General features: G+C 35.2%; 3 protein-coding genes across 5 annotated transcripts; 1 reads left to right on the top strand and 2 right to left on the bottom strand.

Annotated features, from left to right (window-relative positions):
- Positions 1-5,807: 5,807 nt before the first annotated feature.
- Positions 5,808-9,050, bottom strand: LOC121747890. 2 transcript variants are annotated; one of them, XM_042142036.1, is made up of 4 exons: positions 8,742-9,044; positions 7,179-7,903; positions 7,012-7,095; positions 5,808-6,221 (listed from the first exon to the last, which is right to left on the bottom strand). In XM_042142036.1, exons 2-4 carry the CDS (start codon positions 7,864-7,866, stop codon positions 6,124-6,126), a joined length of 870 nt encoding a protein of 289 aa, XP_041997970.1. In that variant the 5' UTR covers positions 7,867-7,903; positions 8,742-9,044; the 3' UTR covers positions 5,808-6,123. The 2 variants fall into 2 exon arrangements, with proteins under 2 accessions (XP_041997970.1, XP_041997971.1); XM_042142037.1 differs by lacking the exon at positions 5,808-6,221 and adding an exon at positions 6,439-6,748 and having other exon boundaries at positions 8,742-9,050.
- A 243-nt stretch (positions 9,051-9,293) lies between these two features.
- On the bottom strand, positions 9,294-13,884 carry LOC121747889 (ubiquitin domain-containing protein DSK2b-like). Of its 2 annotated transcripts, none has more exons than XM_042142035.1 (8): positions 13,508-13,884; positions 11,994-12,761; positions 11,381-11,583; positions 11,188-11,301; positions 10,387-10,433; positions 10,079-10,107; positions 9,865-9,954; positions 9,294-9,776 (listed from the first exon to the last, which is right to left on the bottom strand). In XM_042142035.1, exons 1-8 carry the CDS (start codon positions 13,731-13,733, stop codon positions 9,628-9,630), a joined length of 1,626 nt encoding a protein of 541 aa, XP_041997969.1. In that variant the 5' UTR covers positions 13,734-13,884; the 3' UTR covers positions 9,294-9,627. The 2 variants fall into 2 exon arrangements, with proteins under 2 accessions (XP_041997969.1, XP_041997968.1); XM_042142034.1 differs by having other exon boundaries at positions 11,381-11,586; positions 13,508-13,879.
- A 597-nt stretch (positions 13,885-14,481) lies between these two features.
- Positions 14,482-17,194, top strand: LOC121748953 (sorcin-like). Its single transcript, XM_042143543.1, has 10 exons — positions 14,482-14,724; positions 14,827-14,885; positions 14,958-14,998; positions 15,117-15,148; positions 15,571-15,599; positions 16,165-16,201; positions 16,307-16,363; positions 16,456-16,532; positions 16,813-16,886; positions 16,992-17,194. The coding sequence occupies exons 1-10, from the start codon at positions 14,521-14,523 to the stop codon at positions 17,009-17,011; spliced, it is 630 nt and encodes a 209-aa protein (XP_041999477.1). The 5' UTR covers positions 14,482-14,520; the 3' UTR covers positions 17,012-17,194.
- The last annotated feature ends 154 nt before the right edge of the window (positions 17,195-17,348 follow it).

Here is a 17,348-nt window from a genome sequence, read left to right as displayed (position 1 = left end):
TTTTTCGAACCGGAACCGTCGCATTTGGAACCGCGGTCCGGTTCCGGTTCAAGATTTTTCGAACCGGAACCGTCACCGAACCGCCGGTTCCGAACGGTTCAGAACCTCCGGTTAACCGGCGGTTTCACGGTTCCGGTGAGAAAACCGAGGCGGCAGCGGGGGCAGCTTTTTCAGCCGGTTTTGTCGACCAAAACCGGCGGTTTTTGGACTGGAAACCGGCGGTTTTCGGTTCCGGTGCGCAACACGAGGTAGACGGTTTGTTGACCGAACCGGCGGTTTTGGCGGTGAAATCGGCGGTTCCTACGGTTTTCCGTCAAAACCGCCGGTTTTCCGAAATTCAATTTTTTTTAATTTTGATTTAGAATTCAAATTCAACTATTATTCCCCATTTCATGTTTTTTTTATTTACGTTCTAACGACACTTGTAAATTATATTACATTGTTGTATGTTGTATACTTGTATATGTATTGTAAATTATAATGTATCGTTGTCCGTTACAACTCAAATTCAATAAAATTAATATCATTTTCACCTTATTCGTCTTATTTCAATTTAAATTATCCATTGTCTTGTTCCAATTTATTGTATAAGTCCAAATTTCAAATTACGTAGCAAAAAAAATCGAACCGTGAAACCGCCGGTTTTTAAACCGGAACCGTGTAAACCGTCCGAAAATCGGCGGTTCCAAACCGGAACCGGAACCGCTGGTTTTCGAACCGGAACCGGAACCGTGAAATAGCCTCACGGTCCGGTTCCGGTTCCGAATTCCTATAAACCGGAACCGGCGGTTCCGAATCGGAACCGCCGGTTTTAGAACCGTGGGCAACACTAACCACCATTGACACAGAACTGAGCTCTTCTCCTCTCCTCATTTACTAAGTACTATATGTCTAATTTATCATTTTTTTCTATGATTTGATGACTTCTTTTCAATGTCACAGTGTTTAAAATTTATAAATTACTCAATAATTATTTGATAAAAGTATTAAAAAAGTGTGACATAAATTGTTAAAAAGGATCAAACATTGTGAGATTTTCTCGACTTTATTCATAAAAGTGGGCAAGGAACATTTAATGTTGCTCTAAAAGGACCAAGAATATTATGGCAAAATAATATTTGTTGGAGTCAGTTGCACCAAGAATTAAAATGTCAGTTGCACCAAGAATTAGTTCATTTTACATCTTGAAATATTTGTAAAAAATGAAAAGGAATTTCTCCAGAGTGAATGGAACAGTGAAAAAGGAATATTCTTACCCTCAGCTTATAATCATGACCAAGTCACTTGCATTGACTTTCAGATTCTCAATCCAAATTTGAAGTTTGAACTCATGATTTGGTATTCATCCACATACACAACACTATTTATCTTTTTTCTAAATTTAATTTTCATACTAGCACTATTTTAGTTCTGCTACAAAAGTTTACAGTAGTGATGTAAGCCTGCAACTTGTTATTCTTTAAATATGTATCAACATATCATCATCTTACACCACACATATGAAAAGATTCTACTATTTTTTTATTTATTTGTTTATATTTGTTGATCCATCGACCATCCACATTTGTGGTCCCCTCAATTCCTCTTGGTCATCTAATCTAATTCTACTTGCAAAATGGAGTATTGTATAACCACAAGTATAAGATTCATCTGCATGTATTTTATAGGCATATTATAGAACATAAGAATAGTATATCACTTTAGTTAGATAAGCAAATTGAGAAAATGTATTCCTTTCTTTTTCCTTTTTTTACAATATTAGTAATTCATAAGTCCAACTATACATTTTCTTGGACTCCTTATCAAGTGACAATGAACTCGAACCGGCCTCACGCATTAGACATATTATTATTGGTTAGACCAACAAACGTGCCATATTTAAACTGTTTAAAATTAACATACTTGCATATGCAAAAACTAGTTTTTCGAGATGGTCCTCTGTAAATCCGGGAGGGTCGGATGCATATCCGCTTATGCGCTTACGTTGTTAATTAGTTGTACGCAACCCTAACCTTCCACTAATCTCGGCCCTTCCATCACTAATCAATTGTATTATATGACTAAACTAAAAAACATGACGCAAAAACATGATTTTAAATTATGATATAAACACACCCATGAATCTGAATTCACCATTTTGTTGAGTTCCACCAATCATATGGAATCTCTTGGGTTTAAATTGGCTCTCAAAATCGTGGAGGGCCAAGGCCTTTATTCACATTCTTGAAAATCTTGATCAACTCGCCGCATCTCATCTTTAACTTGCCCCTACACTTAATTAATCCATTTTTCTATCACTGCATTGTATATATTCTAATAGCTTTGGTTAAACAAAGATTATGTATTTAAAAATGAGTAATTAATGTGGCGTAGTGGGATCCTAGTGAGTCCAGTCCATGATTCCATTAATTCACCAACAAAATCAAATTAAACACACTTAGATCGAGATTAATTAGATGGAAAAGAGAGAGAGGGTTCTGCAGTGGTTGTGCCCAATCAAGCAGGCCCACACATGTTGCCTAAGGGGAAACACCAAACCCTAATACGTCATTAATCACTAATTAACAATATTTAATCACTAATCCACCCCACCTTCACTCTCACCATTTCGTCACCACCTTTTTATATTTAATACATCCACCCACCCTATTACGCTAAATAATGGAGTACTATATAAAAACAATAATTTGCTAGGAGTATTTCTATAAAAGTTAAATTTCTACATATTTTAATGATATACGAGTATTTTAGATATCTGCAACCTTAGAAAAAAAATAATAGGCGAACAGCTCTTTTGAGCAAATTATTGATTAAAATAATGAAAGGAGTGATAAAAGTAAAAGCAAGAGGGCATGGGTACTAAAAAAATAAAAATGGAGTGGTAATGGAAAGTACAAGACAAGAGAGAAAAGTAAGCTTATATAATTGGAAGGTTAGCAATATTAAAACAAGTTGGATTAGTCATTGATAATGATGCACACCATTACTAATTACTATTAAGGCCAACCCATTTTTTAAGTTTGTCATTGTTTGACCTCATCTTGGTTAGGGTTAGTTTGCCACTCTCTTTCATGTGCTTATGTCAGAGTTCAGCTATATACATATATTTATACTCTCATAAAAATTAAAATAGCACATTTTAATGTCACACTAATTTTAATGTGTAATTAATAAAATAGAAGAAATAGAAGAAAAAAATAATTAAAATATTATTAGTGAAGAATGAGACAAAAAATGTGGAGTACCCAAAAGGCCAAATCAGAAAATAGTATCAATTTTTGTGGAAGAATCAAAATGATAAAAATAGACTTTTTTATGTGACAAACATGGTATATATATATATATATGCATATGAATATATGTTCTGTATATATTTTGTGGATATATATTAGATTCCACTTATTAGATTTGAAATTGAAACCCAAGTTGTACTTCCACTTGGTATCTGGTATTGGATCCTTGTCAACAACAATCACCCAATTGTATCTGCTTTCTGATGTCATCATCATCCTACTATTTTAATTTTTATTTTGATTTTATGTACATGCTAAATGTCACATTTCCTTTTTAATTTGTCCCACAAAAAATGTCATATATTTTTTTTAGAAAAAATTCTCTCTCACATTAATATAAATATATTATTTTCTCTTTTCACTTAACATGTAAAACAACACATCCGAAAATCATGCGTCAATCCCCAAATATGACATCTACTATGGGATGAAGGGAGTACCATTTTGGGGTATTGTATGTAACGTAGACTTTACATAATTGATCACTTCTTCTGCACTAAATTAATATAAGCAGAGGACTAAGGCGTGTGTGGAATATCTGTTTTATACTAGCTAGTCCTTTTCTCATCGTACGTGTTCATCTTTTTATTAATTTAATTTTCTTTATTATGTATTTTTGTGTGTGTATTTACAGTATATCAAAGCACATAACGTGCATTAGTGAATAGTGATATGTCAAAGTTTTACACTAATATTTTAAATTTAGTTTCTTTTTGATCAGCTAATCTGACCGAAAACTTAACAGTTGCTTTTCTCTTTCCTCCATAATCCATTTAATTATTCACATTCACCATTTTCTATCTATTTTTAATTTCTTATTTCTCTTTCTCTTTATTTCTAAACATAGGATAGTTTGACTATTGTATTCAATATGCAATATCAAACTAACAAACTATTCAATATGCATAATTCACTATCAAGATTTTCTGGATGAAAGCATCACAGCAACTATTGTCTGAATGTGAAGAAATTGGTTAATTATATTGTAATCCATATTTAAATTTTTATTGATAGTTCATCGTTTCGTAGCCTTTATTAACATTGATCTGAACCCAAGGTGAGTGAAGGACAAGAGTGGAAGAAACAATTTCAAACTCCATTATACACCTATTAATCATATTCCATATAATTAAATGCTCTTCGAAAATATAACACGACATCAATATATTAAAGCATATACTCCATCTTGCAAAAATAAAATAATACTATGATTCATTGACAAATAGTAAGAAGCTACAAGTATAATTCAAACAAAATGAGTAACTTGCGAATTTAATTTAAGGAAAAACAAGTCAAATCATGATTTTTATATACTCATTGCAAATACAGAATGAACCTAAATCAAAATTCAACCGTACAATTAAAAACAAACATATCCACTAAAATAAAATACAAAAAAAAAAGTTTTTACTCTACTTACTAATTAAAACTGTTAATAATAAAATAAAACAAAACAAGGAACGTACTAGTTCTGTATTACTATACAATCTAGTGCTAATATTCGCTATCACTGACATACGAATACCATACTTGTTAATAAAATTGGAACATGTCATATAACACAAAAATGAAACAAACAAACTAAACCAAACCAAACCAAACTTTTGTGTCTGATATTTGAGAAAATAAAGCATGATAAGCCGTACATCTTTGACATTCCAACTTTGTCAATATATAACCATTTTATGAATATATTTGTTTAGTCATTATTGAATTAGGCTTTCTGATAATTTGTGAGAGAGAATCAGTGTATATGACCGGATTCCAAGTGATTATATGTTGAATATAAATACTAAATGTATATGTCATTGATGCAAGATGATGGTGATCATCGTCACTAGCAATTGGATTAAACTAAAATCCAAGGATAGTAAACGTTTTAGGTGATAATCTGGACGTATATGTCAATTTAATAAAGTCAAAAATCAAATATTTAGACGGTGGAGATGATGACGATGATAATGATAATCTTCACTATTAAACTAATATTCCCACATGTAAAGTCAATTATTAGATACTTTCGTGGATAGAGATCCAATATTGATATGAATATCTGGAATAATTGCTTTGGTATATACATTGAAGATTCTTGCCCACATTTTATATCACAAAATTGACCACCAATTAAACAGAGCCATTCAAGCTTATCTGATGTGGTTACAAGTATCATCCAAATCACAAACACATATATATAATATAATATTAAAAAATATAAAATGCTGTTGAACGAGCCCTACAACTTGATTCCTTTGCATACCAAAATTATTAACTATTTTTTATAAATATTAATGCGACTTTAATAAATAGGACTTGTGGCCTCCTCATGCCTAGCTAAGCTATGTCAAATTGTCAATTGAATAATAAAAACAATTAAACGATGTGCTAGGCAATAAGTCAGCTAGTAATTATACTTCCAAAAATAAGAAGCAAAGAAAACACACACATAAAGATATATAATACTTAGTATAAGTATATTATAGGAATTTGATTTTGGGTGGATGTTGACATCACATATTATTGACAAGTTCCAATCTTCTTTTTTATGAGATGAACATTTCACAGTAGGTACAATTTTGGTCCCAGGAATTTGGAGCATTTAGACAGCTAAATACACAAAATTTGTTTATTTGTAAGCATAATAGACAATGGGAACTAGGAGAGTGCTATTCATGTAGCAAGTAGCTAAATCTATATGAAGCACCTCCAAATGCAAGAGTGCTCCTCATTGCACTTTCTGTACTAAGATATATACATACTACAGATCTACAACCACATCATTTTGTATCGGTATTAGTAAAAGAGAGCAGACCTTGCTTTGGTTGGCAAATTTTCACTTGTGTAACTGCTCTGGTAGATTAGAGGGTGTACAGACATTCTTTCTATATTTACCAAAGACATCAGCGAACTGAACTCGTTGCATCTCTTTTGCTGAAGCACAAAAAAGTAAATAAATTGTATGTCAGTACTCTTTACCTTCCACCTAATTGTGGTTCTGAAGACAAAGAGAACCCACAACTAAAATTTTCATATTGCATCCAATTGGATGACATAGATAAGAAAGCACAAGCATAAGGAATCTGCACTTCAAATACAGATACAGTGATGCAGAAAACATCCATGAGATTCTAGGTCGGGCAGGAAGATGTTAAAGTAATTTGCTGTCTTTCATGATTTTGGTATCAGTAGCATATTATATTATACAATATCATAGATCCTTATAGATCTGGTAATATGGATCCACGTTATTCTGATGTTTCACAAATATCAAATTCATTTATTGAAAAAAATAACCCCATTGCAGGTAGGGGATCCTATACTAATATTTTTTTAATACAGAATCTGGCTGCATGCAGTGTTACTGGTTAAAGATGGAAGCAAGAGATATCATAGAACACATTTCCCTCAGGAGAATCCTTAAGCTAACTGTCATCCCATGCAAGGCCGCTGCCTCCTGACTAAAGATGAAAGCCAGAGACATATCTTTAGCAGATAAAGAAGAATATCAAATTCATTTATTGAAAAAAAAATTAGCACCATTGCATGTAGGGGATCCTACACTAATATTTGTTGAATACAGAATCTGGCTGCATGCAGTGTTGCTGGTTAAAGATGAAAGCAAGAGATATATCATAGAACACATTTCCCTCAGAATCAAAACAAAGTACTATCAAGTTATACTAAAAGCAAAGTAAGAATTTTCCATGCAACATATGGTTACCTTCCTCCAACGAAAGCTTAATTGATCGTTTCTCAAGTTCCAACGCATGTCTGCTAAGCTCAACATAAGAAAGCGATCGAAGCACTGGAAAATTTGGACTAGGAAGTCAGTACTCAAAATATTAAGTAATGTATAGATTGCAGATATTACAATACGCAGGGACATACTCTGAACATATTCATACTGATCTGATTGATCCAACATTTTCAAAAAACTCTGCAAGCGGTTATATTGTTCTTCCCAGAGATTGACACTCACCATTGCAGGTTCTTTTGGAGAAGGTTTTTCACAGTTAAAATCAACGTGTTTAATAATCTCTGGTGATGATATATTACCAGATACTCCAAGAGAAGGAGAAACTGAACGTCTTGTAGATGAGAAACTTGGGGAAGAAGCCCTAGGAAGTGGTGCAGCATCTGATACACATATCATGGGCTCATTCTTCCCTGTGAACTGTTGAGTTGCATCATCCTGGTTAACAGATTTCTTAGTATCAGAACAATTGTCAGCATTAAGTTGAGTATCACAAAGATTGCTCTTTGCTATTTCTAGTTCAGGTTTTCTGCGAACATAGACAATGTGCGCGCCTCCACCATTACTTTTCAGAGGGCTTGGTATAGGCCTTTTGGTTCCAGAAATCTTAACAGCTTCATCAACACTTTCACTGGTCTCCACAGGGAACTGGCTTCCAATAGATTTAGACACGGCCATGGGGCTCTCATTACGGGAACCCAGCAATTCTGTCCTCTTTGCGGCTGTTGAGATGGAGAGTTGCTTATCAGAATTTGACAGACCAGATTCAGCGTGAGCAAGCCCGTATTCAGTAAATGTAGAATCTTTTGTTTGTTGAACCATCAGAATCCCAATCTTATACAGTATATTAAATGAAATCCTGATACATGAAGTCACATTGGAAAGAATTAGGAATAAAGAACTCGTCTATTAGAAAAGGAAATGATACAAACCACCAGCTAGACATATAGTATGCAGGTCATCAGAAGTTGGAACCAGAAACAGAACGTTGGTTCGCCTCCCCTCAGTGCATTATAGTGAAGATTCACAAGGAAGAAAAGTTTGTGGATACTCTAGCTAAAGGAGTAAGGTTGGATACAACTACTTATTATTCTCAATACCCAAATAGTTAAACCAATAAAATTCAACATAGAATAGCGATATACCTTCAAGTACTGAAATAAATATTAAGCATAGAAGCAATCGAAGTTAGTCTTTCCACAAATCATATCTACCATATAGCACCTAAGTTGAAAAGGCTCAGTGAAAAACACAACGTGATAATGGAAAAAAGCATTCGGGCCTTCTTTTCTGAAATTCATTACAAAATATTCCATCTTTCTTCTTCCACGAAATAAAATACGAGTACTACCATTCATGCTTAACATATACACCCAATTGAACTGAAACTCCATAACCATTCCAAAGCATTTGTAGCACATTGCATCAATAGCTTAACCTAAAATGGAAGACATTACACGAGGCAATCAATTCGATCAAACCTAATTTTACCCCCAATAAAACACAATTTGAAGAGAATCAAACTACAGGAAAGGAATAGCAACAACACCACTACGGCACCACCAACCACTCCTCCAACTTTAAAATCGTAGCAAATTAAACGTCAATCCCAGCAGAAAAACAAGGGTTCGAAGCACATATAACAAAATGCAAAAGAAATAAAACTTAATTCGGAAGGGAGGCGATGAAATTCTTACACCCAAACGAAAATTCAGCTGCCGATCACAAGGAGCGTAAGAGCTGCGTTGCGCAAGTTATTGAGAAATTTGAAGATGCGAAGCCGATAATAAGATTGCAAATACTAATCGTACTACTTCAGGCTGACGGCATAGCCCCTGCGTAGCCACAGATTCATCTTCACACACACAAAAATAGAGAGAAGAGAGAGAAATCCAGCGCAGGTAGTTTTAGAAATAAAAAATACTAAAAAAATATTAAATAAATAAAGCAGGTTCGAGGACAAGTGTTGAATGAGCGAAATCACTGCATCAGTTTTCAGGTTTCATTCTCGTTTTAATTGAACTCTAGCACGTTTTATTCATAATATCGAGTGATTACATTGTTAATTTACATCAAAATTGAATACATCTACCACTTAGAAATCATTCGTAAATTGGTAGAGTAAAAATTTGTGTTAAATAAGAAAAAAATTGGGTACAAAGTGATCTAAACGACGTTGTTTGGACCTTCATGCTCCAAACAAAATCAAATGCAGGAGATAGGAAATAAAGAAATATAGCACACAAGACTTCTACAAACATAAACTTCAATGTTATAAATAAAATAAGGGAAAGGAAGTGTTTAGACAGTGATGGGGAAGGGGAAGTAATACAAGATGTCAAGACGAACATAATTCTTTAAGTATGTACACAGGCACAAATCAATATACTACTATGATGGTAGAAATCTCCCATCCCATTCCCATGGCGAGAGAGCATTAAAGCCCCAACACAAACTGAGTTGTATTTTATTCTCACGCTCAATTGCTCATGTGGTCTCATGTAAATATGCCTGTAACCAAACTCGACTAGTTTTTTTTTTCACTTTCCTTTGCGTCCAAAAAATTGTACACAATTCGCCACACTATTGCCCGAGGTTTCCTAGAAGTCGTTCAACAGCTGCGTGAACGTTTCCTGAGGTGGCGCGGAGTGCTCTGATGTTCTCTTGAGTGTCGAAGAAACCCATCTCTTGGAGTTGTGATAGCTGAGTTGCATACAGTTCTTCTGGGGGCACTGTGGAACAAGAAACATTTTACATTATTATCACAGAGGTCAGGGAAGAAGAATGTGACGTATCAGATCAAAGTTCAGAGAGTTCAACCGTCAGGGGCATTAGGAACAGTGAAGCCTCCAGCTCCTAGTCCACCAAACATATTCATCAGCATGTCCAAACCCATATTGTTTTGTGGTCCTGCATCCATAAATAAAGAGACAAACAAGGTTGTGGCATTGGAATGCTTTAATTCTACACACAGAGTGATACAGAAGTGATAACTGAGTTTAGATCCAATTAAAGGATTAGCTTGCTTTCATACCTCTATTTTGATTAGTCTGGTCTCCTTCCCTGCAAAAGGGAATTCAATAGGTTATAATAATACCTTATAAACGCATGAGTAGAGCTAATAACCAAGCATATTATAGATGGTGTTCAGTAGTTGGGTTGTGACATATTTTTAGACAACTTTCACTAGCTGATTAATTTGACTTTCTTCAGTAAGAACAAGAACAGTTCAAAATTATAAGAGGGCAAGAATGCAATGTAACCACATTCCCAACAAAATTCAAGCTAACTTCTTAAATGTGGATGTCTTGCATCAAAGGGAAAAAGTTTTTTCTGACTCACGGAGTTGACTGCTGCCGAGTAAGTTGTTGCTGCAAAGCCATCATTTGCTGAAAATAACGAACAAGAGCATAGATTATCATCATAGTTAAAAGAAGGAAGTATATAATCAAAATTTATACTATAACTAATCCAAAAAGTAATGTTCCACAAGCCAAGTGTAGGGATTGAAATTGAACAATGAACTAACACTTTAGCAACCATAAACAATCAATATCAAGGAGAAATGGAGGTTAGCCATCCGCTTAAATTGAGTAAAATTTACAAATGAAACAACCAGGTTTATTACTTAATATATTCACAACCAGAGTAGTTAATAGCATTTTAAGGTACTTGGGTCGTGCGGACTGTACATCAATCACATGGCAAGTATAATTGATTAGCCATAATATTTTACATAATGCAACCCATTGACTTATTAGATATATAATAAGCAAACATATTTTTTACATTAATGATTCGAATATCAGATACCAAATTTTGTGTGCATATATGCATGCATGTGTCATTATGCAAGAAGACATATCCGAAGTCTGAATCCCTTGCTGCATATAAAGTTTACCATTATCTTATTTTAATATAAGCATAATTAGATCATAATGCTCCCACACTTATCATTTTCGATCAACTATACCAAAAACAAGAAATTCATAAGAGCAGATACTCCTGAATTTTCATGGTCCCATGGTACCGTCAAGTACTAACACACCCACTCCCCATATTATAACGATAAACTAGCCAAGAAAAGGCCATACCATACTACAAAGAACTTGAGTGCAAAAATAATACGGATCATGGACATACCTGCATCATATCAGACGAAGTCAACTGTCGAAGAAGTTCTGGGTTTTGCATCATTTCTCTCAATTGAGGGTTCATGTCAAGCATGCTGCGTAGTTGAGGGTTCATGCCCATAATCTGCAATAAAATTGTAATTCCAGTCAAAATATACCCATGATAAGATTGCTTAATCAGTGTTCTGCAACTGTTGTAGTACTTGTTCCATGTACTGAGGGTTGGAAAGCAAGCTCTGCATCATCTGTGACACAGCCGGATTTTGCAACAACTGACTGTATGCAGCAGGATCACCCAAGCCTGTACTCCCTAAATCAGGAAGTCCAAGTCCTCCCAGTCCGGTAGTTGGAGGTGGCCTCGCATCGCCAGTTGGATTAGTTCTGGTAGCATTCAATGTTTGAGAACCTCCTAAAACAAAAGATTCAGAAACTCAGGTAGACGCCATCAGTAATACATATTTATATATGTAGATACTAACCAGTACAAGAATATCAAGATACATATGTAAAGGGATTTGATACCGGAAGAAGATATGATTAGTTAAACTAATCAAGCCAAAAAGTAGCAAATGAGACTTTTTTTTCTGGCAAGGTGGTGGTGTCCAAATAGACTAATAAGAAAACTAAGAACCTAAGGAATTCAAGGAGTAAGGGATTGAGATAAAATGCAGAAATAAATTACTCCCTCCTATTCTTATCAAGTGTCATCTTGAAGCATGAATCCTTTTGCAGATAGATTGAAGTTTTAGATATTGCTTACAAAATACTGTCAAGTAATCAACCAAGGCCTTAACAAATTATCGAAGTCTATCTTACCAGTATTGCTCCATGGATTAGGAAGTGGGTTAGCATTTGGAACAGCTGTTCCTGTTTCAGTTGCAGTTGTTGAATTAGCTCCATCTCTAGTTTGTATGCCCCCTTGGTTCCCCAGGAGTGCAGCAAATGGATTCGATCCAGCATCAGTCGCAGCATTACCACCTATGGTTGTAGCATTCAGGAAGGGTTCTTGTACATTTTCATACATGCGCCTAAGCATGTTGAATCCCTCAGGAGATGATTCAATGTTGCTCATTGCCCTGTCAGTGTTTCTCATCATTTCGCGCATTAGCTCAGGGTTCCTTGCTGCTTCTAATGTTTGCCGAAGGACACTAGGATCATTCAGAATGTGAGCAAGTTCGGGGTTCCGATCAATTATCTCACGCATTTGAGGGTTACTCATAATTAGGCTGCGCATAATCTCAGGGTTGTTCATCAAGCTCTGAATGGCAGGCATGTTCATTATGTCCCTCATCATGTTAGGATTCTGAGTTAGTTGTTGCTGCACCTGTTCAAATTCTGGAAGTCCAGCTCCAAATAATCCACCAGATGCCCCTCCAGTACCACCTAGTCCACCTAAGCCAAGCCCTGGAAATAAGGATGCACCCGTACCAGCCAACCCAGTACCCCCAGGATTCGGACCACCACCTTGTGTGGCAGCAGGAGTAGTGGTGGTGTTCCCAGGACCAGTAGGAACCGGAGCAGGAGAAGGTGCAGCAGCTGGTGCAGAACCACGAACCATGTGAATAGTGTGATCTGCCTGCAAACCTATTCAAGAGTAGGAACATCCCATACTTAGAAGGCAGGTGAAAAGCTTCATCAAGTAATAATATGCCATGTGAAAATGTGGTATCATTTAGAAGTCTAACAGGTGCCTCTATAAAGAATGTTAAGCAGTAGATGCAATGGTCCTAAAAAGACTATAGGATCTGAGTGCAAATATAGACATTATTGAGAGGGTATATTCCTTAAGGACAGTTAGGTGAAACACAAAAAATATGCTATAATTAATCTGGGTATAATAGAGCTCCTCATGCCAATGCAATCCTCCTGACATTCGCGTTTAAGTTTAACTAACAATATCCTATTTTCAGGTGCCTCTGACATTCGTGCTAACCGCAATTCACAGTAACCCCTTCCATTGCTTCCACGTGTTAGTTTACCATCAACTAAGCCAGCAATACCTTATTATTTTCCATTATTATCTTACCCAATATACTGATTTTTCCTTTGAGCTAATTTTTTTCAATAATTGTAGTTGTCGTTTCCTTAATTACTCTACCAGACAGAGTTTCATTTTCTACAGATGCATTCAGCATTCAATTGACAGAATTTACCCAGATTGAACATAAACAATAGCTCAGAAACTGAATCAACATAGCCAACCGCACCACAAGCAAATATATCACACAAAACCAATCATCCATATAGTTGTTTATTCAAACAACAAACACATCAGACCGCCCAAAAATATTAAAATTAAAGCTAGCAGAATTCAACGGGGAGTAGTATACCATAGCTGACTAGGGTTTGGTCATCCTTCAAGATCCGGCCCTTGTAGATCAACCGCTGTTGATCAGCTGGCACATCGCAATTCTGCGCCAAAACACCTTTGAATTCCGCCACCGTCGATTCGAGGTTCGTTTTCACCGAAAATTTAGAGCCGTTTGAGCATCGGATGTTTACGTTCACCTCCTCAATCGCCGCAACCCCCGTGCTGGAGTCCGCCTCAGCAGCCATTTTCTGCGGTGAAATTTATTCTCGTCGTCGATGAAATCAATCAAAAACCCTAACACTAAATCGAAACCAATCGGAGCCTGGAGTCGTCTCTTGTGTTGAAATGCAGGAAGTAATTAATAGAGAAAGCGAAGTAAATAGGATTTGGAGAATATATAAAATAAAATAAACAGATTACGAGAAAAGGACAAGTTGCGGAAATGGGGTGAAAATCGAGATAACAGAAGTACAGGGATCAAATTGAGATTTGATGGAGCGTTTTTATTACCGCTTTGGTTTGGTGAACGAAAGCGCGTTTCTGCTAAGTATTAAAACGTTGTGCAATTGCACTCGGTAATTTAGACCAGCCCAATAATGCAAAGAAAAAACATGAAAAGTGCTGATTTGTAAATAGTTTTTCAAGCATATACTTTGATTTTCGCCCAAGAAACGATTAAAAATTTTTTTATTCAAATTTACCATTGATTGAAAAATTGTCAACTGGATATGGAACAACTTGAATACAAGGGAATGCATCTTTAAATCATTTTGTTATTTTATACATACTACATATTTTATATGAGAATTATTTATACAAATATTATTTTACAGACTTAAATCTAAGAATAAATAAATTAAGTCTTATGCAATGTAATTTATAATTTGATTGTACTAATTATAAATTTTTAAACTATTAAAATTCAAATGAATATATAAAAACTAATTAATCTTAAATACTGTACATTATTTGCAAATCACATTAGAGATTTGTTCTTAGCTTGATTTGCTTCTTTCAGATTATTTTATTTGCATGAAAATCCACAATGAATTGTTAAAAAAAGAAAGAAATTATTTTTTTTTGGAAAAAGGGAAAAGGCCTTTTCCGAGAATCAATTTTAGGATTATTGAGGGAGAAGAACCAAAAGCAGGAATGGAGAATCGGGCAATTCTGCGAGAGTGGTTCGATCGAGTTGACTCGCAGAAAACAGGAAATATAACTGCTGCTAAGCTAAAGGTTTAGTTCTAATTCAAGTAATTAGCTATAATGAGGCGGAAGCAGTAATATTTGGAGAAATTTTGGGGTATTGATTTTTTCTTACATTTTGTTGATGATCAGAGCGCTTTGGCCGTCGGAAACCTTCAATTCTCTCTATCAGTTGTTCAGCAAATGATCAGGTGTGATGTTAGCTTATTTAGGCAGGTCTAAAATGAATTGGAAATTTTGACATTGTGTGCTGTGCAATTTAGGATGTATGATTTCGACAGTAATGGAACTATGAGCTTTGAAGGTTTGTTCTTCTCCCTTAATCATCACATAGTTATTGCATTTGTTTTGCAAGATTGTAAAATTGTATTCACATTTTGTGAGAATGGACAGTGTCTAACATTACACTGTTGGTTTTCCAGAATTTTTTGAACTCAACAAGTTCCTTCTGAAGGTCAGTGCATTCTACATAACAAGTTCCTCTTTTTTCTTCCAAGTTTTTAGAGCCCTCAATCATTTGTGTGATTATATTTTATGCTAAAGAATAAGGAAAAACTGCAACTTTATTTGCAACTTGATTAAGGCATTTGGTCTGGAGAGACTAGTTGAAGACATTAGGGAACTAGAGAAGTAGGATCTTTTTGTTGCTGTGAATCTTCAACAACGCGTGTCATGAAGTCATTTACCCGTATTCATGCTTCTTAGTGATGATTTATGTTAAAAAGATGTGGAATCACATCGTTATTACATCAATGTTGAGATAGAGGAATAATGAGGCCTTCTGTTCATTTTAAATATGCAAAGAAAGCTTTTACCAAGAAAAAAGATTAATCTTATGCTCATTATGTAACTAGCTCGTGTTTGCTTTTCTTGCAGGTTCAACAGGAATTTTCAAGTTTAGAAAGGTGAGTTGTTGTTACATTTAATTTAGACTGTGCAGTTTTTTCTAGTAGAATGACATTGTTTTATGAGTATTGATTTGGAATAGTAGCTCTTGCATAGATTCCACTTGGTTTAGTTTGCTTGATATCCTGAAGAGAAGTAAATAGCTTTAGATGTATGTGCGATCAATATTAACTTTGTATGCTTCTGAGTGAAACCTTCAAAATTGATTGATACCCTTCTGCATTTCTTGTAGATGTACAGAGCTATGATTAAATTTTAATTTTTCACTGACCTGCTGTTGCTGGCTATGATTGAAATAGTCTCATAGTGATATATTGATTTTTGTATCAGATTATTTGAGGAGGTTTTGATACACTTCATGCGACATTTTCTGTTTTCTGTATGTTTTAAGCAGCACTTATAAAACACTTCACTGTGAGTCAGCACCTAAAAGTATGTGTCTGACTAAGGAGAATCATATAATCCTCCGTTTAATTGTTTGCCTCTGTTGTTGGTTGTGATTACTGTGGTTATAGCGGGCAAAAACTAGGTAATTTATGCTATTTTCTCTTTTTGTTGGAGTAGGGGGCGTGGATTTCTTGTTCCGGATGAAGCCTACGAGGTATGTAAACATCAATTAGTTGTGAACTTTTAGCTATTGCTGTTTCAAGACGCTCACTTAGGGACTTCTGTTGATACATTTTGTTATACTCTCTTATAACTCCAGGCATTGGTGAAAATTGGTTTTTCTCTCGACTCCCCTGCTTTTTACACTGTTTGTGAGGTAAAGATGCGAAGTAGATTAAACATATGCTGCAGTTTACATAACTTACAATAAGTTGATAGAGATTACTTATTCTTTTTTAATTATTTCAGAGTTTTGATCAAACGAAGAGTGGCAAACTCAAACTTGACGATTTCATATCTCTTTGTATATTTGTACAGTCAGCCAGGTAAACAGAGCTGAGAAGCACCGGTCATAGTTTTTCATCATTTTGATCATTATTATTAACAACTACCTACTAGTATCTGTGCCGTATGAATGACTCAGTTGAGTATTAGTATCTATTATCTGTGCCATTGATTCATGCTGTTTCACTTTCACTCCCTCTTAAGTTGAAGAAGTCGTTAAAATTTCCAGTTTTTATCTGTTAGGCCGAGTTTGAAAACAGCAAGTGCTGTTTGTGGTAACACTCAGAGCATCATTGAGATGTTTTTTTTATGTGTTTTCAGGAACCTGTTTAATTCGTTTGATACGAGCAAGCAAGGGAGGGTGACTCTCGATTTCAACCAATTCGTTTACTGCAGTAAGTATTGAAACTCTATATTTGCTACCTCTCGAGAACTGTCTGCCCTAAGATAGCTTTGATAATCAACGTGCTCATATCTTGTCCCTTTTGTTTCTGTCACAGCTTCAAATTGCAGAATATGATGAGACCCCTCAATCTTATCTGATGAGTAAGGTTATTTTAATTGAATCGTGTGCTGTAAACATATCCCATGTTTATTTTTGTATGAAATGCCTTGCACGGACTCGATGTATATTCATAGAAAGATTCGAATCTTAGTAACAAACCTTGGAGTTCATCTGCAACAAAGAGTTCAATTTGAATCACACTAACGCCTTTAGTTGGCTGGTCAGGGGGAATGTATTTGCACTGTGCATGCTGACGACGTCTGAATAAAATCTGCAGCAACACCGGCATATGGAACTAAATGGATCCACACAACTAACTAATTCTAAAATATTATTGAATAATGAATGAAGA

Source organism: Salvia splendens, chromosome 9 (assembly GCF_004379255.2).
Source record: "Salvia splendens isolate huo1 chromosome 9, SspV2, whole genome shotgun sequence".
Taxonomy (NCBI): domain Eukaryota; kingdom Viridiplantae; phylum Streptophyta; class Magnoliopsida; order Lamiales; family Lamiaceae; genus Salvia; species Salvia splendens.
Note: the sequence above shows the minus strand (reverse complement) of the source record. Positions and strands in the feature narration are given on the sequence as shown.